The 24,696-nt window shown below is 37.6% G+C and overlaps 1 protein-coding gene across 1 annotated transcript; it reads right to left on the reverse strand.

Moving 5' to 3' along the window:
• Window positions 1-1,070: 1,070 nt before the first annotated feature.
• Window positions 1,071-8,040, reverse strand: SPIC (Spi-C transcription factor). The gene is made up of 4 exons (XM_053978808.1): window positions 7,899-8,040; window positions 6,148-6,263; window positions 5,132-5,240; window positions 1,071-1,498 (listed from the first exon to the last, which is right to left on the reverse strand). Exons 1-4 carry the CDS (start codon window positions 8,002-8,004, stop codon window positions 1,071-1,073), a joined length of 759 nt encoding a protein of 252 aa, XP_053834783.1. The 5' UTR covers window positions 8,005-8,040.
• Window positions 8,041-24,696: the final 16,656 nt, after the last annotated feature.

A 24,696-nucleotide genomic window follows, 5' to 3' on the forward strand; every position in this document is an offset into this window, starting at 1 on the left:
CTACACACTGCAAAATGAAGAACTTGGAACTGAACACAATTGAATGGAAATATTTCAGCACAAAAGACAACTCATATGAAGATACAAGTTGATCAGGTAACAGCAGTATGAGAAAAAGTAGGCTTATAGATATTATCCTGACATAAGGGTCCACTACTCTCTTTTTGCCTAAATTTAGTTCTTCTTCCCCAGGAAGAGAGTGCAAAATTATTGAGCCTTTCACCTACATTCCCATTTAGAAAAAGAGCTGGAGAAGTGAAATTTTATTTATAAAGTTATAATACTTAAAATAAATGGCAAAGCTATGTTTTTTAGGTCAGTACAGAACTGCTGGATAAAAGTGGAGCTCCTCACATTAGTGGGGGAAGAACCACACAAAACTTAATGAAAAATTAATCAAAAGCACAATCCTTTACTAACTCTCTCATAGTCCCAATGAATCCACTGCCAACAGTAAAATGTGCACCTGGCAATCCTAATACCCCATGTCAGGATCTGTGCTAAGATATGTTAATTTAAGTGATTAAGGATTAACAACTTGGTCAACAGGTGCACCCTCATGTGGACTCTATCAGTCAGCCAGGCTGACTCAGAAAACGTCCTTTTATAAAGAACATGGGTGAAAAAAGCAGACAGCAGCTTCATGCAGTTGGCAAATCTCTTCCCTTTCTAGCTTAGGGATGCAGCAACCATGGTACAACATCACCTAAATTCTGATTGTAGATATGCATAAAACTTCCAGTGAGTGTTGTCACAATGGGATCTTTGATGTCCACTAACAGACAAAAGCCTCGATCCTATTCTTGAATATATCAGCTTGAAACGACAGTAATTCCTTTGATTAGCATCATGCAGAACAGAATGTGTTCTATAGCTGCTAGGTTTCTTCAACAGGCAATGACTGTTTATCACTAACTTCAAAAGGGAAAAAACTAGGCCAATATAATTTTTTAACCCTTCCTCTTCATGTGTTTGTATGATATCTTAAAGGAAAAGCTATATAGAGGGAAGAGTTTCTGTGCTGAAAAGTATTGCTGGATAGTAAAGTCCTGTTCATGTGACAGGTAAGTCTAGCTGTTAGCATGCTGTAATGCATAACCATTGTTGTACATGTAATTATTGTAACTGGTCCAGTCATCTGCACACTGATATTCTTGATTAGACTGAATGTAGGGATGATAAATTGTTTCTTTCCCCAAAAAATAAGATGGAGCAAGTCTCTTTAAAACAACAGCACTGAACTGGTATGTCAGCTTCCTACGGATCTTAATGATTTCACCTGTTCTTCCATAATTCCTCAGTGCTCTGGCCATTTTCTGGTAAGTCATGATCTTGCGGTTTCCCTTTCTTTCTCCCCACAGTTCTGCAAGTTTCTCCTTGTTTTTGGAGACAAACTGGAAGACACCATTTGGCTTATCCACCCATTGGATGCAGTTTGCCATAGCTGGATCATAGAGAGTCTCATAGAGGTATTCAAATAGTCGAAGCTTTTTTCTACCTATTAAGAAATAAATCACAAAAGGTCAGAGCAGAACTCGTGCTTGTTTTAAAAGATGAGCAGTTGTCTTTTTCCTGGAATGGGTCTTACAGGCAAAAGCATAGCTAAACCTACTATGCTGTTCCAAATGAAAAGATCACTATAAACTGTTCGGTGGAAAACCAGCAGCAGCAAATGGGATCACAGAGATCTGTGAGCAACACAGAATGACAGGATAGTCTGAGTGGAAAGGGACCCATAAGGATCATCAGTTCCAACTCTTAAGTGAATAGCTCATACAGGGATCAAATACACAACCTTGACATTATCAGCACCACACTCTGGTTCTGAAGGGTGTATAGATCTGTGGTGACAGAAGGGGATTTGGTCATTAGAGCTTCAAGAACAGGTTATGTGGGGATCATGACAAATATCTGGTGACTTCACCATGTGGTAGGTCTCAGAAGCATCGATCTGCAGACACATGCTGTGCAGATGCACATTCAAGGAACTCACAGCAGGGAATTACATCCTCAGAGAGGGCAGGAAAGAGGTTCTGGAGAGCCAATCTGAATGTTTTTGAATAAATGGTTTCCCTGTTTATTCAAAACTCAGAGATTGTGAGATGGCTCAGTTTTGTCGTGTTTGTTTCAGAAATGTTTTGGGGATACAAGGTAGTCTCTGATATAAAAAGGGTAAGTAGGTGAGCAGGAAAAGCAGGTTAGTTTTTAACCAGAAACCTCACATAGTCAAGAAGGAGCTCGATCTTCTACTACCCTGTGATATTGTAAAAATCTGCAGAAGTTCCAGTTTGCATTCCCATGCAGAAAAAAAAGCAAGCTTGCTACTGAAATATTTGCCAGTTAACTAAGTGCTTCTCTCCACAGGCTCAGTTTTCAAACTTCAGTTTCCTAGCGAGGCTTATTTAGTTTCACATATATCTTGTGGATTCTCCTCTATGAAGTATTTCTAGTTCCCTTCCCAAAGCCAAGGGTGATCAAGCAGCTGCTGTAAGGAGGAAGAATTTAAATTATCAGACAAAGAGGAACATTTTGCAGAAGAGAGAGTCTATGCAGAAGAACATCTTCCACTTTAACCAAAGTGGAAATAAGCAGCTGTACCTAAAGTTCATAAAGTCTTGTCTTGTGTGGCTATTTTAAACTAGGAACAGGGGAAAAGTGACAGTTGCTAAGGAACACTGAGGTCAAGCCAAGACATCTGTCAGGGATAACAGTAACTCTGTATCTGGTGATAAGGAAAGAGGAGAGAAGTAGCAGTCAGACTGGGAAGAAGAAGAGCCTGAAATCAGAGGTACTTTCCAAAAAAATTAATAAAGTTTCATTATCTAAGTAAAAATTGGCCTGTGGCTGGAAGTACATATTCTACTAGAAATACATATAGATTACTAAGAAGCTTAAAAGGAAACCTGTGAAGGACACTGCCTTGTCACAGTGGACACATCTTAGTAGGTGACCTCCTTAAGTCCCCTCCAACCTGAAATGTCCTACAAACTGATGGTAGAACAAACAAGACCAAATTTACTATGGACCATATTTCTGCTGGAAAAGGATAATGTAGCCATGTCTGCAGCAGTACTTCATTTAGTGCTGTTTGGCCTCTTAGTTCAGTGGTCATTTTTGTCCAAATTTTTATTTCTAGACACATCACCTTTAGCTGAAGTCTTTGTTGGAGAGGGCTAGTTTGCTCTTATGTGTTCCTGCAGCTGTGTTTCCAGAGCCCAGCTGTTATCCCCAAAGTGCTACACACCAGTTTGAGATGGGGTCAGTTAAGAGATCTTTGTACTGTATCTCAATACATAAGCCTGTCATGTTTATTTTCAGGCCCTAAACCTGAAACCTCAGTCTAAGCCAGCAGATGAGTACTTGCAGGTTTCTTATGAGGTGATTGGAGACAAGCAGGTTCCTCCAGAAGGTGTTTTGGAGCATCTGCATTAGATTTCAGTGCTGAATTGTCCTGAAGCGACATAATTGTCTCAGAATTGAATGCATCCAATTCAATTCTGAAGTGCCTCTCTTGACTGCCTCCACTCCACTGAGCATTAGTTCAGATCATGGAATGGTTTTGTCGTGACTGAACTGGACTCTTTTCAGCGGAAACCTATCTCAAAAGCTGCTTTCCAAAAGCATATCTGCATCAGTGTACCCTTCAGAACTTATGACCAGCCTAAAGACTGCCCTAAGTAAAATTTTCTGAAACACTTTAAACACAGTATTTGGGCCCTCAGTGCTGATGGTTTTATCTACAGATCTATTCCTAAAAAGCCGCACTACTTGCTAGTGTACAGAAAACCTCTTATGTCTCAACAAGAAACTAGGAGGACTAAATTAATTTAGTATAGTGAAAATAGTATCCCAGATCACAGTATCTGGCAGGAATATCACCATGGACATAAAGAAATCTGTAAGAGGACACAAAATGACCCCATGAGAATAGTTAATCACTCTGCAAATATGTGCAGGTTGTCTTCTGGAAAAAAAAAGATTGATGACTGTGTAAAAGAAATAGGAAACTGGAAATGAAGTTTAACAGAGCAGTAATTACTGAAGGTCAAATCAGATACTGACAGGTAGAATTCCCCAATGCAACACTGGATAAGACTTGGAAAAGCAACATTTCTGTATTTGAAAGATTTTCATTTGCAATGGTGAATTTCAGATATCTGAAGTAGAAAACTGAGAAACAGAGACTACTCTTCCCACCATCCCAAAGAGTATATGATAGCAATAGTAGTAGTAGCAGTAGCAGTAGTAGTAGTAGTAGTAGTAGTAGTAGTAGTAGTAGTAGTACTAGTAGTAGCAGCAGCTATTAAGCAACAGAGACCACAGTGTTCAGCATCAATGGGCAGAGACAACACCAAAAACTGACACCATGTGGTTAAAGCTGAGAAAAGGGGATTTCAAAAAACCAGCTAAATCAGGAAGCTTCTTAAAAAGGCCTCATGGTCAAAAGTAGGTATAACAGCTCAGAGTTGAAGCTGTGAAAATCTCATCCAGCAATCACAGAAAGGATGCTGAGTCCCTCCCCACTAAAAACCCAAATAATGAATGCAATAAAAAAATGAAGTACTGCAATGACAATGTCACACAACCAATTCTTGCAAAATAGATATCAATTCAAGTCAAGCAGAAGGAGCAGAAAAATAGCCATAAAAATCCACACTGGAAGTGACAAAAGCTGAAAGGTGATTTGAAAAGTAAACTAAGAAAGGCATAAACTCTGGCATGCAAAAATATTCATGTATGTAAAAAACCTTTAAGAAAATCACTGCTTGTTGGGCTACATGAAATAAAATAAGTGGTATAAATGGATAAAGATGTTATTGATAGCTAGATTTACTTCTATGCATCAGACTTCATCCTAAATGATTTGAAGTGAAACATATTTCTGGTTTCATTTTCCATGTGCTAAGCAATGGTGGAATGATTTAATAATAGATTTCTCATTTATTATAATCTTATAAGATTTAGCAGATGGAAATTGAACACTAGCAGCTGTGTCCTAGTCACTAGTAAATGTTTGGTTTTTTTCCCTGTTGAAACTTTAGAAAAAATAGGTAAAGGAGAAAGCATGATTTGCCAAGAGGTTTTTTAAAGTAACATAAGATACATATCAAGATATTATCTTTTTACAAACCTTTCCCTGCTTTTGGCTGGCCAGCAGCAGCATGCATCACTTGACTTTCTGGAGTATTCTGCAGCGTATGGTAGACAGTCTCATCTGTATAAAAATCCGCTGTACTGTTCTTCAAGAATTAAGACAATAAAAAGTTACCAATAGAGTACATTCTCTGAATAAAAAGAAGTTTGTGCTAATTAATTGCCTGAAGCCTTCAAAATGCAACTTTTCATCACCTCACCCATGGAAGACTTTTCTCAGCCACGAAGGCACTCAGTGTAGTGTACCAGTAACAAGCAGCACTAATTCTTATCCAGGGACAAGAATTCTTGTCCAGAGGAGAAGCTGAGAGGGAAAACAGCTAAACTGCCTCACCCTGGACTTCAACCCTTCTGCTGGAACCAGAGCAGGAGCAGCTTTCAGAGCTAGGAAAAGACAAGGGCCACCTGGACAGTAGCCCCTACAGACTCTGTAGTTCCCATGCTGTGTTGTTGTTAATCTGCTGGGTGAAAATGGGCTTTTGTGGGATCTGTTTCCCTGAAATTATCTCCCCTGCCATATTAATTTTCCATCACTCCTGGACACCACACTCCCAGTGCTTTTAAGAATGCATATGGACTCTAATGGCTGAAGCTGTGCTCAGATAATGCTGGTCTTGCTGTTGGAGAAACCAAAGTCATGGTTCTTTTTCACAGTGGCAGAAGCTACATCAGATTTGGAAGTTGTTGTTCTCTGCCTGCTCCCAGGTAACACAAAGAAGCCTTTTGTCCTAAAACTAGTTCTCTAGTAGGTTTGCTTGTTAGTTGTCATGTCATATGATGAACCACAGAAGAGCATCAGAAGCAAACTGCTGACTCCTGAAAAGACATTATTAATCACATTTTGCAAATATTTCCCAAGGCAGTTTCATCTGAACCATGCCTGGCCAGACCAAATATCTGTTAGTGTTAACATAATGATTTGTGTCAGAAATCCCAAATGAGCAACCAGTCTTCCAGTTATGTCTGACTATTATTGGAAATGAGTTCACTCACAATCACGTTTCTCCAGCTATACCCTTGCTCCTCCACAGATGGTGCTGGACAGTAACTGGGACTTGCTCGGAGGTGGTGATGGTGGTGGTTTATCACAGTCAGACAGTTTTTATAACCTGGGAATCAGGAGAAGGGAGCAAAAACCAAGTGAGCAAAGAAGAGAGAAGAAGGAATAAAGAAAACCACAACAGCAAATAATTTGACATGTGCTGGCCCTGTCAAAAAGCATTTATCCTGTGGCTGCCTTCTAGATAATAAAGTGTCCAGAGCCAAAATGTTCCACATCAGGAGGTTATCCAGAAAAATCTGTACTGCTGCTGCTGTACACACCCTTGGGCTGGTTTTGTTAGCCCTCATAAACATGGAGAAATGGAAAAATGGAAAGCAATTTTTTAAAGATAAAATGTCAGATATTTTGTAGCATCATGAAATTGTTTGGTTACTGGATAACAGAGGGCCATACAGACCACGAGACATAGTGAATTGGATATAGACTATAAAAATACACCTAGAAAGGAAAAGGGACTGTCAGGCAGTTCTGCAGGCTGTTAGTACAATGCAAGTCAGAGTCTCCAATGGTGAAGGAAGTAAAGGAGCATCAGAACATCTGCAGTGCCTGGAAGAATGACACAGAAGGAACCCAAGAACTTGTGATACTTAAAAGAAGGAGAGTAGGACACCAGACTAAAGACATTTGAAAAAATTACCCACTGCAGGTGATCATAAGAAGATATTGGAGGGTATGGGTACATCTATTGCAAGTGGAAATGTGGGTGCAGCTGGGGACAGACTAAGCACTGCATTGCAAGAGTTTAATAACTCCATCAGCCCTAACAATATATATAAAGAAGAAGATTGCAAGTAATTATATATAGTGAATCCTCCAGCATGTGTAAATTACCAGTGCAGTGGAGCTAAAAAATTGTTAACAACAGCTGAAGATACAGCCCTACTGGTCATATTTACATTTAATTTTATAATAGATAATATGTAAATCAACTTCCTCATATGAAAGGCATTTCACACAAAAGAAGCAGGTATTTTTTTCTGGGCTTAGAGGGTTTGTGATGTAGCCTCCTATTTTCCATTCCTTGCATTTCTGCTTACAGTCCAAAAACAAAAGCACAAATTTTAAATTTTATAGTAATTTAGTTACCAAAACCTTGCCAGAACTGGAACAATTTACAGCTTCCTTGCATGGTAGGTTTTGTAAAGTATACAACTCTTGAAGCCAAGAAAAACAATTTTCTATTAATTATCCAGACTCAAACGATCATTCTTGCATTAAAATAATTAAGGTTCATATATTAGTGCACAAAAAAATTAAATGAGGAAATTCATTTCACTTGCTTGCTTTTTTTTTTTTTTTTCTTTTGCATTGGGATTCATGGCATAGCAGAAGGGCATTTTGAAGTTAAAAACATTTAAACTGGAAAAAGGCTGTTGCACAGCAGTCATATATCCTCTGACTATAGGAAAAGTGAGCTCAATGCACCTGGCCTGCTGCTGGGAGGAGGGTAAATAGGGCCAGTCCAACAGTTTCCCTGTGCTGTGACCTGGAAGATATTCACCACACTGGGCAGTACTCATGAAGGGGTGGAAACCCTCCAAATAATTTTCCTCCTTTTCATCCTCACAAAACATCCCATTAACCCACTCCTGGTAAGTTACTCCTCCACCTGTATGTTTCAAGAGGTGCTTTCCTGTAAAAAAGGAGCTGGGAAATGAAGTAGAAGAAGGGTGTTTGTTACCTGGTGAACACTGCATTTCTCTGTCAGAGTGCTGCTGCAGCACTTCTAGAGCATCTTCAAAAGCCTGGCCCAGCACGTCGTGGTCAGGAAAGCTCTGCAAGAACATTTTGCTGTCAACATCCAGAAAAGACCAGGCTGATTCTTTCAATGTTGTCAATCAGCTCATCCTAAATAAATACAGTGATGCTATAGAATACACATCCTCCTGGGACAGATTTTGGCAGGCACCAAGGCATCACCATAACCTTTTACTGTTATGAGAAAGTTCTCACTCCTTTGAGGTCACTGTGACAATTCACACAGGCAACATTACTCAACTCACTCTGTCAAATGTTTCAAGGTTCATTTGCTTAATTTACAAAAGATGTTTACATAAAGGGTGTTACTGCTGGTGGAGAGTTTTATAGTCTGTAATACAGAGATGTTTGTATCACTTGTGTAACATTGTTTATGAAGCCAGAGATACCTTTCAGTAACAGTGACACGACAAAAATAATTACACATAATTTCTGAAGCAGTTATGCAGAGAAAATGCTACACTATGCCACTACAGGAAACAAATGTGGATTTTCAGAAAACTGTTCATTATGATTTTAGAACACCTTGTAAAAAGCAAAAGACACTCTCAAATTTGAGTTTGACAGAGCCTTCTGCAGCATATTTGGAACACTCAACAATGAAAGAGAATATAGGTGTTGTAGACTTACCATTATTTAGATATCGAGACTTGAATCCTGTTTAAAAGAACCAATATTTTTAATATTGTATGTTTCAAAACAAATAATAATTCTCTGAGCATAAATTAAAATAACTAAATGAAACAACTCAGTGTTGTTTCTAGTTACAGAGTAAAATATTTTTAATAACACAATAAAATGGATTTATTATTAGAAGCTGATATTTAAATTAAATTAAATACTTCTGACATTGTAGTTTTTAAAATTCAAATTACTTTTTGTTAATAAGTTTACAGTTTCATTAATGCTACAACTTTTAGATTATTATCCACACCATCACAAATACATTTTTAAAGACATTATAAAGTGAAAATGTGTTATTGTAACATCGAGTCTTAGTCAACATAACTTCTAATTTGCCCAAGAAAATACTGACCTACATTAAATGCATGTGTTTAAGTCCCTTTGGTTCACAGCCAGTTGAAAAAAGTTTAGAGTTTTTTTCTAATATAGATTAGCATATGACTGTATATGAACATACATAAATGCTCAGACTAATTGTGAGTCCCAGAAGCAAATCTGATTGTTTAAGAAACAGTGCAAATTGACACATTTTCAGCCAGTTTAGCATGAACAATATCACTCAGAAACATATCTTTAGTGCCTCCTTTTTAATTTATATTTCTTAAAGAAAACCATAATCAGGTTTTGTTGCCTTGCAGATTTTTGTCCCCCATTAAAATTTACATTATTATTTCAAAGCTGTAAACATGATAATCAATATATCAGTATTTTACACATTAAATACTTGGTTATTGTGTATCATGTTTCAAAATACAAAGGAGGGACAGGATACATAAATATTAGTGAGGAAGAATTTTATCCAACATTGACTGTAAATGTTCTAAGCTGGGAATTTTGCCTCAGGCAAGTATGTTATAGGGTACGGTCAACATTTGCAGAAGGGTTTTTAATTCTTGACAACTATATGGTGGAATCCTAGCAACTTACTGAAATCAGTGGAATATTTCTCTCTGAGTACAGTGCAATAAGTATTTGAATAATCTGATCCAAATCTATTCCAAAACCAGAATGGGCAATGTCAATCCTTTAGTTGCAATGGTGGCCACAGATTCCTGGGGCACAGGGCTATAGAAATTAAAGACAGGAATCTGCTTTGTAAAGATCCCCACATATTTTCCCCATAATTTTAAGTAATTGCCTTCACTTAAAATTATTTTTTCTAACTCAGACTCCGAACTGATACCTTGACAGAACACCTACAGCCACCTCAATGCTTTGCAATGTCTAAAAAGCACAAGTATAGGCAAGGTACTGTTGAATGGTCATACCATTTACACCAGTGAATTCATACCAAAGAAGAAAAAGGCACACCTTAAGCAAGCTTGAAAAAAAAACCTGGACACTTACCTAGAAATTCAGTTCCACACACAAGACAAGAATCTGTCTGGTTTCGGAAATGAAAGAAAGACTGAGTTCCCAGAGCAAAGGGCTGGCAAAGGGGCTGCATTAAATAGCTGATTTTAGGGAAGTGTTTTGCCTAGGGATTTTTTTGAGAGTATAGGTATAGTAAACTGCTGGCATGTCCCTTCATTCTGCACAAAAGAGGGTGATTTATACTGATATAAATAAAATTAAATGTTTTAACTATTGTCCAAAACATGTGTTTTTTAAGCATTGGGAGAGATTCCTTTTGTCTATGGCACCTTCTAACAAATCTGTCACTGGTATCTTGGTAGGGTGAATCTAAGGCAAAACCCTACATCCCTCATCTGTCCCACACAGGCTGCAGTGGATGCTGAGCTTTTATCTGAACCTTCTTATTAGTTCAGTGTAAGGAGAGGACCAATTTAGACCTAAAAAGAAGAGTTTGAAGGAATTTCAGAGTTCTGCTTCAAAGCTCCTGTTTGTAGCCCATATCCAGCTCTAAAGCATTGACTACAGCATTCAGTACAGACTCAGACCAGCTGTAGTTGATGATCTGCCAAACACTTTCTGAGCAGCTCCAAGACATGCTGTTGCATCCTACAGGAAAAGAACTCTGTATTTTTCAGCTCAGTGCTTCTTATTGCTGACAAAATCTAGTCTGTGCCATAGCTCTTTCCAGCCAAGTCTTTCAGAGGCACATTTTGAAGAATTTCCTCAACATATGCCACAGAACTGATGTTACATTATTTATGTATATTCTCTCAACCAAGAACCTAGTCAAGAACTAGCCTGGTTATGAAAGCTCAATGAAAGCAACTTGAAGCCATCAACCATTTCTGCTGATTTCAAAATTTGCACTAAAAATTTTCAGGATATTTTTTTTTTTTTTTTTTTAGTGAAATACATTAATATATATGTATGTCTTCTTTTGACCTTCAGGTTCTATTTTGCACCACTTCTCTGGTCTGACTTGGGCAGAGGGGACAAGGAGGGAATATGACAAGGAGAGAAACAAGGGAATGAGGCAAACAGGGAATAGCAAAGGCGGAGGTCTTGGAGGTTCTCCATAACTGAGCAGCCACAACACCAAAGAGGTTGTGGCCCACAGAGTGACCACAGTGGAGCAGAGAAAATTAGTAAGAAGGAAGCAGCAGTGGAAGAAAAGGGTGAGAAACAGGGAGCAACAGAGAGAAACCACAATGTCTTGACCCCAAACCTCTGTGCCACTTATTGCCTCACCAAAGGAACTGAGTATAACCTGTGGAGATAACAAGAGGGGAGGAGATGTGTCTGGAGTGCAGTTGAGCCTGGGAAAAGGGAAGGAAAAATGTTTTAATGTTTATCTTCTTTGCTTCTCAATACCCAAATCAGCAACAAAATATATTATGGCAATAAGTTAAGTTAAATTCCCAAAGTGCACAAGCAGTGGTGAGGGTGTGTAGCTGCTGACTGGGCACAGTAAAAGAGGGTGAAGGTCAAGAGATGAAAGCTAATGGTTTTACCACCACTAAAATGATCCATCTTCCCAAATCAAATTGCTCTGTCAGAAAGTTCTTGTTTCATATGAGAGGCTACACCAGAAGGCAGGCCAGCAAAAGGTTTGTTTTCAGAGGAAATGGGAGAGAGTCACACACAGCACAAACACACAGCATAAGAACAAGAGCAAATGCTGCCTCATAGGGGAGTTTTAAACTCTGCAGCCCATTTGTGCATTGACTCTTTGTCCCAACACAGTCTTAGAGCAAGAGCCCAGCCTACCTCCCTGTGAGTGTTCAGAAGAGGCAGAGGAAGGTGCAGCTGAGGACTGAGTGTCAGCTGACATTCACTGCTCAGTCCGCAACACATCACAGTGCAGCCAAGACTGGCAGCATGAACTCTACTAAATCATACTATTAGAGGAGAAATCCTTGTCTGATTTTTGCATTGAATGGGAGGATGGATTCCAGATAAAAGTCTGAGAAAGAGAACTTACTCTTCGCATCTTAATGCCTCAAACAATTGATGTGCCTGATAAAAAAATTTAAGTATCCATTAGAAACCACAACATCGAGCTCTTCTCCTTCCTCCATGTTTTAAAAATAAACTTCAAAGAACAGATTTATTGTTTAAGTTTCAGAACTTTCTTCTATCTCTGCTTAGCATAAAAGATACCTCACAGTGATGGTACAGTAGAAGCATTTTCACACCTGAATAAAACCCAGAACTAAATAGTGTATTACAGCACTTGTCAGAGAGTTTGAGAAAGCATAAAGATTCTTGCATGAGGCATTGTTCAAATATAGACTAAAAACAAATCTTGTCCTTCCTAAAGAAATTTAAAACTTGAAATGGCAAGTTTTCTCACCCAGCATTTGTAGATTGCTTGAAGTTTTTTTAACACCAGAAAATTTGTAACTGCCCAAATAGACCCCTCAAAACAGAGGGCACTTCATAAAAAAATATCCTGAATGTGACAGCCACAGAGAATTTCTGTGTTTCCATACTTGTTCTGGCCCTTGTCAGATGCCTTTGCCACAACTCTTCTGGCCAAGCAGCTCTGTAACAACCTTTGCCTTGAATCCTCATGGGTGTAGATTCACAATAATTACACCACCACAGATACTGTCTCCCTGCAAGTGGAAAAGTTGAGGAATCACATGGTTGTGCTCACCTCCTGAGTCTAACCATGCTGAGCAGTGAACTTCAAAATCTCTGCCATTATGCTCCATTCAAGGCTCACAAGAAACAGGGAAGTTTTTTGCAGCAAGGATGAAGCTTTTGCTCTATGCAGGAAGAACAGGGATCAACACATGGAGAGGCCTCTTTTTTTACATGTAGTATGCAATGATAATCTAGGCATGAATATCTCACAGTGAATGAGTCTGCAGTCTGAACTTCAAATTAGTGAACTCATAAAATCCCTGAATTCACATTCCCAGGCCTGGAATATGAATAGAACTCTCCTCTAAAAAAATCAAAGAAAACAACTAAAATCAAACCTTCAAACAAACACAAAAAAGGGAATAAAAGCAGCTTTTTACTAGCCTCAGTACTGATTTTGGTCAGATAATGATTTTGGTCAGATAATTTAGTATAGAACACATACAAAAATACCCCAAACAAACTGAAAGGGAAACATAAAACAAACAAACAAAAAAACAATTATAGCATCATATCATCATATTAGCAAATCAGATTATGAAACTGACTTTAAAAGTCTCCCACTTGTGCTGGAAAAGTTTAGTCTATACATAAAAACACATAGTTTTTTTATTATTTCAAATACCGAAAGATGAGGATGTATCATAATTTCAGATGTTTCACTTGCCTTTCAAACAATTCTACAAATGGGAAACTCTCTGCACTGCAAAATATAGACTTTTATTGTAATTGGTGGAGTTATAGTATTGTTACTTTAGCTGGTGGAAATTGGTATAGAGCCACCAAAGCCAAAGGATCAGTGATGATTTCTGGAAACAGAGGTTGACACCACTATTATTTTCACTACAATAAGGGGAAACTTGCTGTGCCAGCCTCAATGTTGCACATACTTCCCTGAATTCCTGATTTGGTTTAATTTTTTGTCTACCTTATAAAGCATTGCAATTGGTTACCAAAAGAATGTCATTTTGGCATTTTAATTCTCTAAAGAGCTCTTTATAGGTATTTACTGGGCCTCATTTTTTGAAAGAGCTTTTGCCTAACCATTATCACCAAGTATATCTCACGTGTGAAGCTTTTTACCTTGAAATAGACAAAAGATACTGAAAATGTTTTACAAATTTAATTTTAAGCCTGAAATGAGAGATTATCTCCATCAGACTCACTTCCTTACTACTAAATATGAAACATTTGCATAACCCATTGGAGGCCAACTCAATGTGGATTGTAAGTTATGATCTAACCTGAAGATTTATTTATTTGGCTAACATTAGATCTATAATAGATTTCACTAAGAATCATTGAATAATTACCGTCATAAAATTAGACATTTGGATAAATTATTGCAGAGGTTAGGTCTAAGCATGGAATTACCTCTTCTAGGGCTTAAAAAGGGAAGAGCAGCATGGAGGGTGAAGTTGCATGAGTGGGCAGATCAGCTTTTCAATGGAAAACCACATCTAAAGCTAGACCATCTTACAACTAGACCCAGTATATTGGTCCAAATGCTCATGTCAGCAAGGCTTCTCAGGGAGCTTCTTCTTTGGCTTCATCTAACCAAAGGAAGTGAATTTCTGATGGGAAACTCCGTTGAGATAGAAAACCAGAAACCACAACAGAAGCACAAGGAACTAATAACAAAAAGTGCATTGGGGAAAAAAACAAGAACCAGCCATAACTAAAAGAAGACTCTGAAGTGAAATATGAACAAATAATTTTGATTCATTTACAGGTATAGTGAGTGCTGTCAAATATTGGGATAAATAAAACACAGTAATACTTCAGCAGAAAACTATCAGAGCAAGATGGGAATAATATGACAGTATTTCATAAAACTAACAGTGAATAATGGGAAGAGTTCTACTCTAGATCTTTCCAACCCAAACCATTCTATGACTTGATGATTAGGAGGTGAGCCTGATAAAGGATAAAAATGAAAGTATTTTCCTAAAAAAGAAAGCAGATAGAAAGGAGAACACAGTATTTAAATAACCCTTAATAATGAAACTGGTGAAGCCAAATAGAAACTAACCATTTTCCAAGTAACTGAGATATTTGTGGAAGAAACATGCTTTCAGATTCAATAGGCACTTAGAATCACACAGGATTAATTCAACACTCCATTTCAATTCCACTCCCCCAAAACCATAAAGATGAGAGCTGAAAAATATTAAGTCTAGGTGACAGAGCCTTTTCAGCTACAAAGAATGGAAGTAAACAATTGTGTCAGTGTCTGGAAAAGCTGGAGAGATATATACTAACTGCTGTAGCATCTGCAACTATTTAGAATTAAAGACCTGTAGCAGATATATAGAATCAAACAGAATAAATGTAACAGAGTTCTAACATTTTTAAGACAACATACATCCAGGTTCAGTCAGACAAACCATGTAAGCATCTATTCAAGCACTGCATCTGTAGCTGTTGAATAGGAAGAAAAATCAACTTTAATCATTAAGCAGGTCCTAAATTATCTTTAAATCCCCTGGGAATTACCAGCAATGGAGGAATATGCCCATAAGAAAAAGTGGTGGAAGTAAATCAACGGGCCAGGCTGAGATCCCCAAGTCCATTAAGGATAGAAATAACAAGTCATTATCAATGAAAATACTGACATTATGCATTAAAAGAATACGACATCACTTTTAGAATACAAGCTGACCTTCACCTGAAATCAAATGCAACAATCTACAGGATTATAGACTGTAGATGTCATAAGGCCTATGAAACTTGTTTATTTCATTTATAGTTTCAAAATAAGCAGAAATTGTATGAGACAGTATAAAAGAAATGAATTTCCACTTAAAAAGAGTGGGAAATGTTACATTTTCTGCACCATCTTTTACAGAAAAAGCATGATTTCATCAGAAGACCAAGAATTAGAAAAACCAACTGGCATTATATTGGCATTAACCTCCTCAAAATTAAAAAGAGAAAATATTTTGTGCTTTTGACCAAAATATGAAATATTACATAGGAATTTTTCTACAGCTATTCCTCCTGCAGGTACTTTTGTATTAAATAATTATAAATAGGGTACCCTGGCAGGCTGGACCAAATTCTGCCACATGCAACAGGAAGGTCAGTTGCGCTTCCCACGCAGACCCATTACAAAGCAAATATGTTCCTATTTTTTTCTCTTAAAGGAAAATGTGGAATCACATTTTCACATCACCTTCATGGAAGTTACTACCATACTACATGACCGGTACCACAAAGTTAAGAAAAGATTTAAGCATGCAACCACCAAAAGCAGAGCTGTTTGAGTCTCTGACAGAATGTCCATTTTCAGGGACAGACATCTAAATTTACTCCCACCAGAGAGTTGGGCAGATATTTCCCACAAGGGCTGAGATGAAAAATATTAGTCAAGACTTGAAAGCAGGTCATATAAAATGAAGGAAGCTGTAAAGTTGTGAGGAAGATGGTAATAAACAGTTGTGAGAGGTAACCAGTTGTCAAAGTTCACTTGGGAATGTAAAAATATATCAAATGCTCTTGAGTCAAAGTAGTTAGAATACAAAAACTATTAATAGCCATTCTTGGTGTTATAATTGTCATATAACAAAAAACAAAACAAAACAAAAATCCAGCACATTCTGTCTTTGAATGAATAAAATGACATCAGATTTCTGCCAGAATTCTAGATTTTAAATATACCCCTTAAGGAACTGCAGAGCAGTAAAGGAAATTCTTTAGAAATAAAATTCTTGTCACTACTAAACTCTAAATGTGACTGAAAAACAGCTGTCCCAAATAATGGGGTTTTATGCTTTGATGAGGCAAACAGTGATGTGGGCATAAAGTGCTATGACTAGCAAATAATGCTTCCTATATTATCAGGAAAGGGCTGAAGAAGTACTTAGACTTTGGGGATTTTTACAAACTGATGATAAAGAAATCCTGTATCTTGATGGTAAGGTAGGACACATGTCAGTAAAACAGTTTCCTGGCCTGGAACCCTTTTTGAAAGGGGATTTTCCAAAGTGGACTGGTTTTTAATTTTAAATTTCAAATGAAACTGTCATTTAGCAATGGCTTCACACTCTTTTCCAATTCCATTTGAGGTGCCTGCATTTTAAATTATCATTGGATTCAACAAAAAAGCAAGAGGCCTGGGAGTTACACCATACCTTGTCTTAGGTATGTCCTGAAAATGTCCTCCATGGAATTCCCCAAAACCACATCTACATGATCTCGGTGAGTTTAGCTTACTTGTGTATTATGGGATGCATCTACTAAAGGTAGAAGAAGAAGATACAAGAAAATTTAAAATAATTTAAAAATCAAGACAAGGAATCCTTGACAAGCTATGGATCCTGACTTGTTATTAAGCTGTTGGGCAGTCAAGTGCATAATTCAGTCATACATAAAAATCTTCAATAAAGGTAGGAGAGGTTTTGATTTATAGAGACATTTTTAAAGATCACTTCAAAGATATTTAGAGGAAGGGACCCAGTTCTAGAAAACATTCAGCTGTAATCTTAAATTCACATGTAATCAGAAGCATATTTTAACTTAAAACTGAGCAGGCTTAACATGCCTGGACAAGCTGAACTCCTGATTAATGAGTGGTAAGAGGTAATGCTTTGCATTATAGCTCCCCAAAAAGATGTCAAACACCTTCCAGAAAAAAAATATAAATAGGACTCCAGAGAATGCAGCCTGCAAGTTACATTGTTAACACAATACCTCACAGGAGAATGACAAACATGCCACATCAATCTTCAAATCAAATTATATTTTTCACCTGCCATACTTACCTCATTTTAAGGCAAGCTCTTAACATTACCTGTAAATTACCTCTTAACATTACATGTAAAATACGAATTGAACAACTTTCAGATTCAGGGAATACAGCACCTACTCAGTTAAATTAAGTGCAGCAGCAGCATTACATATTTCACATGCACACCCTAAGAGGTCAAACTTTACTCCATCCCTCATCAGGGACTTATAACAACTTGGGGGATAAGGTTGATTCTAAATATATGTTGAAAAAGGTCTGTAAATGCAAATAATGACAGATATAATGGAGGAGGTGTTATGTTTTCATGCCACTGTGTGTCTCACACTGAACATTTGTTCAGTGTTAATTTAAGTGCATAGGAAGCAGAATGGCCTTGTCCTGAAAAACCTCTTCTTTAGGACTCTCTATTTATGCTGTTTTTTGGATGCAAGAAGTGTCACAGTCACAGTACAGTTAAAGAAACACTCACAGATCACTCCTAGTTCAAGAACTGTTTTTTTCCTGCTCTTTCAAATCACCTTTATCTTTTACTGATATCTGGACAGTGCTGAAACTTTACAGAATGAGCTTGACTGGAACACAGGCACAAGAAGGAATATATCTGGGAGGAAGCAGTGCCAGAACAGTAGTAAGGATTGCTGTGTAGGACACCAGGAAGGAAACTGTGACTGATAATGAGAGGAGCAGAAGATGCTGGGAATTAAGACTGAGAGCTGGAGGTCATAGTAATTGGAAAGTGACTGCACAGACACTGGCTCTGAACTGCAGAGTGTTCAGTGGAATCATGGGGAGAGGTGCCAGAAGGAGATTTAACCAGGATTTGAGAAGAGAGGATTGGAACCTGTTTGACAAGAAGATAAAAGGAAGGCTGAGATTCATATGAGAATCTGCACTAATACTTTTGTGAGGCCTGGCTGAAGAGTGTGGGATTGGGGATGAGAAGTTTGGACCACTATATCTTGGATTGAAGGGGCAAGAAGAATAGAAGCCAAATACAGTGGAAAGGAAGACTGAACTTTGAAAGATAAGGGAAGAAGGGAGTAAATGGAGGGGGAAGGACTAATGCCATCTTTCCACTCCCAATCTCCCAAGACTACAGTGAAAGCCAAGATTTCACCTGGACTCAGAATACTTCTCTGCTGCAGAAAATATTGGTAAAATTCTTCAGTGAAGCAAGGGGACAACAACTGCAGGTGGCAGACTGAAGGGATTTTTTTTTATGCTAGGTTTTTTACAAATGTTATTTTGGTTAACTAAGGCATCTGAAAGTGAGGCATGAGGGATCCTCTTCCAGGAGAATATGGGAGTACTCCAAAGGCAGAAAATATCAAATCAAAACATAATCATCTCCCTTTCCTCCTCCATATCTGCATATTTTAACATTTTCCTTTGAAGGCCCCTATTTTTTTAATGTGCATGGAATAAATTTTGCCCTAATACTGAGTGGTCCTGCTCAGTAAATGAGACTCTCACATGCAGAAACCCTGCTGCATCTGTTGCAGAAGTTATAAACTGCCTGGTGAACAAGGAAGGGAGAGGATGCTCTCAAAGTTAGAGCAGCTCGAATGCTACCCTGGAGAAGTGGGTTTGGGTTCTGAGCCTGCTTCTACCACAGAGTTCCCAAATGATGCGAGGCAAGTCCCTTTGAGCAAACTTTCACAGGTGGTCACTTACTGTGTGTTCCTCATTTTTGGGACTTCTGACTCGAGACCCCACCATCAGATTTGCAGAAATACTGAGCAGGACCAGCTGCAAGTGTAGTCACAGAGTGCTGGCCTGACCCCACAAACTGCCCACAAATGCTGAACTCTCCAAAACAGGAGTTCTTGGGTATAACAGATCAAATACACAAAATTAGTGAGTATTTTCCATTTTAATCTCATTGTGCCATCATCCCTGTAAAGTAGAGATAAAAACTGTCTTCACACCACAATGCACTTATAAATGTTTTAGTCCTTATGTAGCATTCGCATGTTGTAAGGGAGGAAGCATAGAAAAATCTATAAAGAGGTTAACAATTCTCTCTTGAGAGAAGTATCTGACTATGTAGTGGATAAGGCTTGGGGATGCAGTCAGGATTGAAATCCCACTGGCTGATTAGTCACTAAGAGAGCACTGCCTATTTATGTACTGAATGAAAGAAAGAACCTTGTAGCAGAAACTGCTGGTTATCATGTCATGATAGTGCCACAACGCAAATTAAAGCTGTACCAGTCAACTTAATTTGCCATGTTGCAATTAACTTTTGTTGTAATTGACTTTTTGATTACTTTATTTGCAATCTTGATATCCTTTTGAAGAAGATTTCATGTGTACCAAGACAGAAGGACTGGGGTTTTTTACTAATCTGTTACTGTAGAATATAGTTTCATCTTCCTTTAAAAAAAAAAAAAAATCAGGGGCTTCACCAGAGGTGCTTTAAAAGCAGCAATTATTTTTCCCCAAAAATATTTTGAAGACTTTTGCAAAATGGTCTGGGCTGATCTTGCTTTGTGGAAACTCCAGCTGGTAATGGGATGCAGTTGGAGCTTGAAAGATCCCTGTGGCTAAGAAGCCAGAGAGTTGGTACATCTGCTCTCCATATTTCATGTTTTCATTCATTTTCAGCAGCCCTGTGCCTTCTAACACAAACATAACATAAAAATCTTGATATGTGTAGTGCAAGATCAAGCAATAATTTTATATACTGATAAGGAAAGAGAGAAATAAGGTATTTTTCTTTTAATAAGCAAAATTAAAAGCAGAAAATCCAGATGTCTGTATTTCCCTCTGTGTGTCATTTCAGAGTAACCAGACTCTCACTCATTACTATTTACCTACAGTTAAATATTAGGCATCAGTGATAATAAATCCCACAAGTGGCCTGTCAGACTTCTTTCTTTTGCTATCTCAGAACACAAATACTGATGAAAAAAAAAATTTGCTTGAGAAAATTACATAGAACAGAAATAACTTGGAAACTGAAAGGAAACTAAATTAAAGGAAAATAAGCCTGAAAAAACATCATCAGCTTTGATTAAAATAATCACTGTTGCAAGTACGGAGTTCCCATGAGAATGCTAGGAAATTGTAAATCATAAATCTACTTTTAGAAGACTTATATGACTCAATATAAAGCTTATTGCAAATCAGTTCCTCTTTTTTTAATAGAGCTTGAAACTTGCTAACATACAGTAGCACAATTCTTGCAGAACAAAAGCAGTATTTCCAGTGCTACGTTTCAGTAGACATATTACTTTTATTTTCAGAGTCTTTTGAAGGTGTTACATCAGAAATACACAGAATGTATTTTTATACAGAAATTATAAGGTACTACATAGGTAGATTGCCCTTGTGTGGCAAGAGGGTTAAACAAAGGGCTAAAAGCAATTCAGCTGATAGCCATGCTTGCTCCGTGTCCACGTAGAACACTTGCCTTGCACAGATCAACCACAGATAATTAATATTAGCCAGACTATCTTGCTAGCTGGAATGGGTACCCAGGACAAAAAAAAGCAAAACCAAAAACAAAACCAAAAAACACACACACACATAAAAAACCCTCTCTCACGTGTCATCATTCAACAAAAAGGACCAAAAATGCAGCAGACTCCTCTGAAATTATGCTTTTTTCTACACCAGCAGTTACAGATCATATTGGCTTTGGTCCTACTGGAAGTACTCTTCTGCAGAATGTCCTTTATCTGATGAATATCTCTGAATAAACTCCCATTTCACTGCTAAACTTCCAGTTAAACTATACACTCTTGAATATAATGTGCAATGAGGTCTCCCTTTACCAAGCCTCTGTTTGAATTGTGAATCTTAGGCAGATATTTAAGACAATATGAACACATTAGTTACACATCCAGTACACTGTTGCAAGAAGCTTTTGAAAGCACCTGATTGTTGCTTGCTTTTGATGAGATCCTTTGTTCCTCCTGTTTATCCCCTGCCAACACAAGTAACTGCTGCTGATCTCCAAATCAATACCCTGTGACATCCTGGGTGATGTATCAGTGCACAAACATTTATGAATTTAGCTGATGAACAGAGAGAAAAGAAAATGAACTCATAGAAGAAAAAGTCACAAGAGAACCTTGGAGAATTTTCACTGCAATAAGGAAGTTTCAATGAAAAGTAGGGACTAGCAGCTGGAAAACAAAGCTGAAAGTTTCTGATTTCTTGCAAAAGCAGTTTTTAGGTGGTTTTTTTTTCAATATTTGCTTTCCCATATGCAGTTGACTGCCATCTTCAAAGGCTTTGGGCAGAATGTCTGAGAAAATAGGATTTTTCATCCTTTTGAAATCTTTTGTCTATCTTCTCCTATGGTGACAAAGATCCTGCTTTTTTCTTGGTGTGCTCAGACACTCCAGGTCTCACACTTGTTGCAAAGCCATGAGGAGCTTTATGAGGCTCAGGGTGTCTGTGGATTATACTGTGGATGTTTCTGAAATAGATATCTGAAAACTTAGCTGCTTATGAATATGAGTGGCAAGAATTGAGGATCCCTTCAGTCTTGTGTTCCCCATCAGTATGGCCTTATAAAAATATCAACCATCTAGCCATAATATAGCAAGGGCTTTTTGAGCTACTATGTGCAGACGTAGCATTTTCATTCATAAATATTACCTGATGTCATGAACCTATCTCTTCATAGAGCTGATAGAGGTTAGTCCTTACCAATGGAATTTCATATTTTGTCCAGCACAGGATGAAACATCACATGATGAGGGCAACTTCTGTATTGTTGCTGATTGCAGTGCAGAATGAAATGTGATAGGATTCAGTAACCGTCCTGGTCCCTGACAAGTTACTTTTTCTTTTTTACTCACAAGAAACTTTGAAAAAGTGATGAACTGTTAGGTCTGCATGCATGATAAGCAAATCATTGTGATACAAAGATAAGTGGTTTGGTGACAACTCCTACATTAAAGAAAATAGAATTGCTGTTCACTATCTGTCAACAGGAAGATAACTCCCACCTGAAAGTGGAATGCTTAAAGGAAGAATTAACAGACAAATTGAGATTTAGTATGTTAAAACTGTAGATAATATAGACAGTGGATAATACAGTGGCAAATGCAGGAAAAGCTCCTGTGAGAGCATCAATAGGCTTCTGACTTTGGCCAATTTACTGCTCATTTGAGGATCACTGTAGTTTTAAAGAGGCTTCTTAGGAGATTTCTGAAAGGTTGAAAAAGCCAGTGTACAAGATTATGGGTATATGTGAATACATTGCCTTTTTGAGAGTATAAAAAAGAAAAAAAGCATAAGGCTTACACAATAAACAGACATTTAAACTGGCACCAAGTAATAAAATGTTCAACAGAATAAGACTAGAAGTGTGCCAGTGACAAATAACAGCATCAATAACTGTACTGTGAATTTTTAGCCCCAATTTTTTTTTTATTTTCACAAGTGAGACCTCTTGAAACTTATGTAATGAACTAAACTATACACAATACATTTTTTGCATATAATATTAGGCTGGTTTATTCTTATAAAACAGACAATTCATCCTAGATGCTGCCCAAACTATACTGTTTGCCTGTGAAAATATACGTTTACATTTGTATCCTAAGGCAAGAGCAAAAAATGAGGATTTATTCTGCTCTTTGCAGAGGCTGCAAGATCCCTGGGACAGCCAACAGCCCCACAGTCTGGTGCTATTCACATACTGCATCAGAACTGAGTTTCCTGTTACTTGCTTTCAAGTTGGGGGTGCATGTGTTACCTGTTGGATGGTTGATTTTTAGGTTAGCATGTCAGTGGGAGACTCTTGGGATGTTAGCTGTAAGCTCCATATGCTGTCAATTAGTATGGATTTCAGAAACACTAGCTGTGAAGCTAAGTGAAGAAATTAGAGAAGTACACAGAAATAATAGGTTGATGGGACTGATTCCAAGCCCAAAGTACAAGCCCAAAGACTGCATGGACTTCAGATAAAACAATCAAAACAATTCCGAGCAAAGACCAATTAAATGTGGAATCCCAACATACCAATTCTTTGGAATAAAATTCTAACTGATTTTGATGAAGGTGGGTGGGACACCTGTATTTAACCCAGAAAAGGAACATATATAAATTATATGTGTTTGATAAACAGCAAATACAAGCCATAATAAACCAACCAGTTAAAGACAAAAGAATGGAAAGTTTAGCTGTGTTTAACCATGTTGTCAGACCACCACTGGGACAACAATTAACCCTCAATTGTGTGTTTAAATGTAGGTTGACAGGCAACCAAAAACAGCTGCAAGCAAACATATCACACTTCTGTCTTCTTCTGCCCATTTTCCTTACATCATCTCCCATGACAGACAATACAAAGCTAGGAGTTTCACCATGCTAGCTGGGAGAAAGACTGAAACATGTGGATGGGGTGGGAAGTGGAGGCACTGTACACCATAACAACAATGGATATTTTAAAGATGCATATGAAAATTCACAGGAAAATCATTAAATTACTACATTTTGAATATTGATGCAAATAAGATTAAGAAATGATGCCACAGTTCAAATTAACACAATTATCCATAAACTGCTCCTAAAAATAAAGATATTAGTCTAATGACTGACATCTGCTAATTTCTAAAGTAAAGTTTTCATAGCACAATACATCAGATTTTAACAAAGGTGGCTCATTGAAATTGCAGTACCTGAAGTCCCACAATTATTAAAACCCCACGTGCTCTAAGTTCAGCAGCTGTTTAGAAGCTTTAGGAACTGCTTAGAGGGAGTTTATTTCAGGAGCAATGTGCACAGCAGTCATTACTGTAGGTAGAACAACTCATATGCAATTATGCTACAATGACATTTAAGAAAACAGCCTTACCTTTAATTACAGTATTTGAGAGGTGAAGAGGAGCCACTTGCCTTATGTGCCCTTCATGTCTAACGGCACTTAATTTTACAAATGAAAATTGACTTTTCTGTTAGATGATAATTCTTCTTCTGAAGAAGAAAGTACAATTTTGCTTATATATAATTCATAGGTGGGGAAGTTGTATCAAATCAAAGGGGTACTTTTATTCTTCCTGAGGAACATGCCACAAAACAAACTACAAGAAATTTGTATGAGAAAGAATAAGCTATGATTTATTTTGGGTATGAATTCAGACTTGGGAAGGTGCTGTAATTCAAAGGCATCTCTGCAAACCCTCTCTCTGCATCAGTCATTGTTTGTTTTCATACTTTTATTTTTGCTCTCCATGAGAAAGAGACAGAATGATAGCTCTACTCCACAGCCTCAAAAAAAAACTCACTCAGGAGTTCCTGCAGAGCAGGAACAGCCATGTAA

This window comes from Vidua macroura, chromosome 5 (genome assembly GCF_024509145.1).
Source record: "Vidua macroura isolate BioBank_ID:100142 chromosome 5, ASM2450914v1, whole genome shotgun sequence".
NCBI lineage: Eukaryota > Metazoa > Chordata > Aves > Passeriformes > Viduidae > Vidua > Vidua macroura.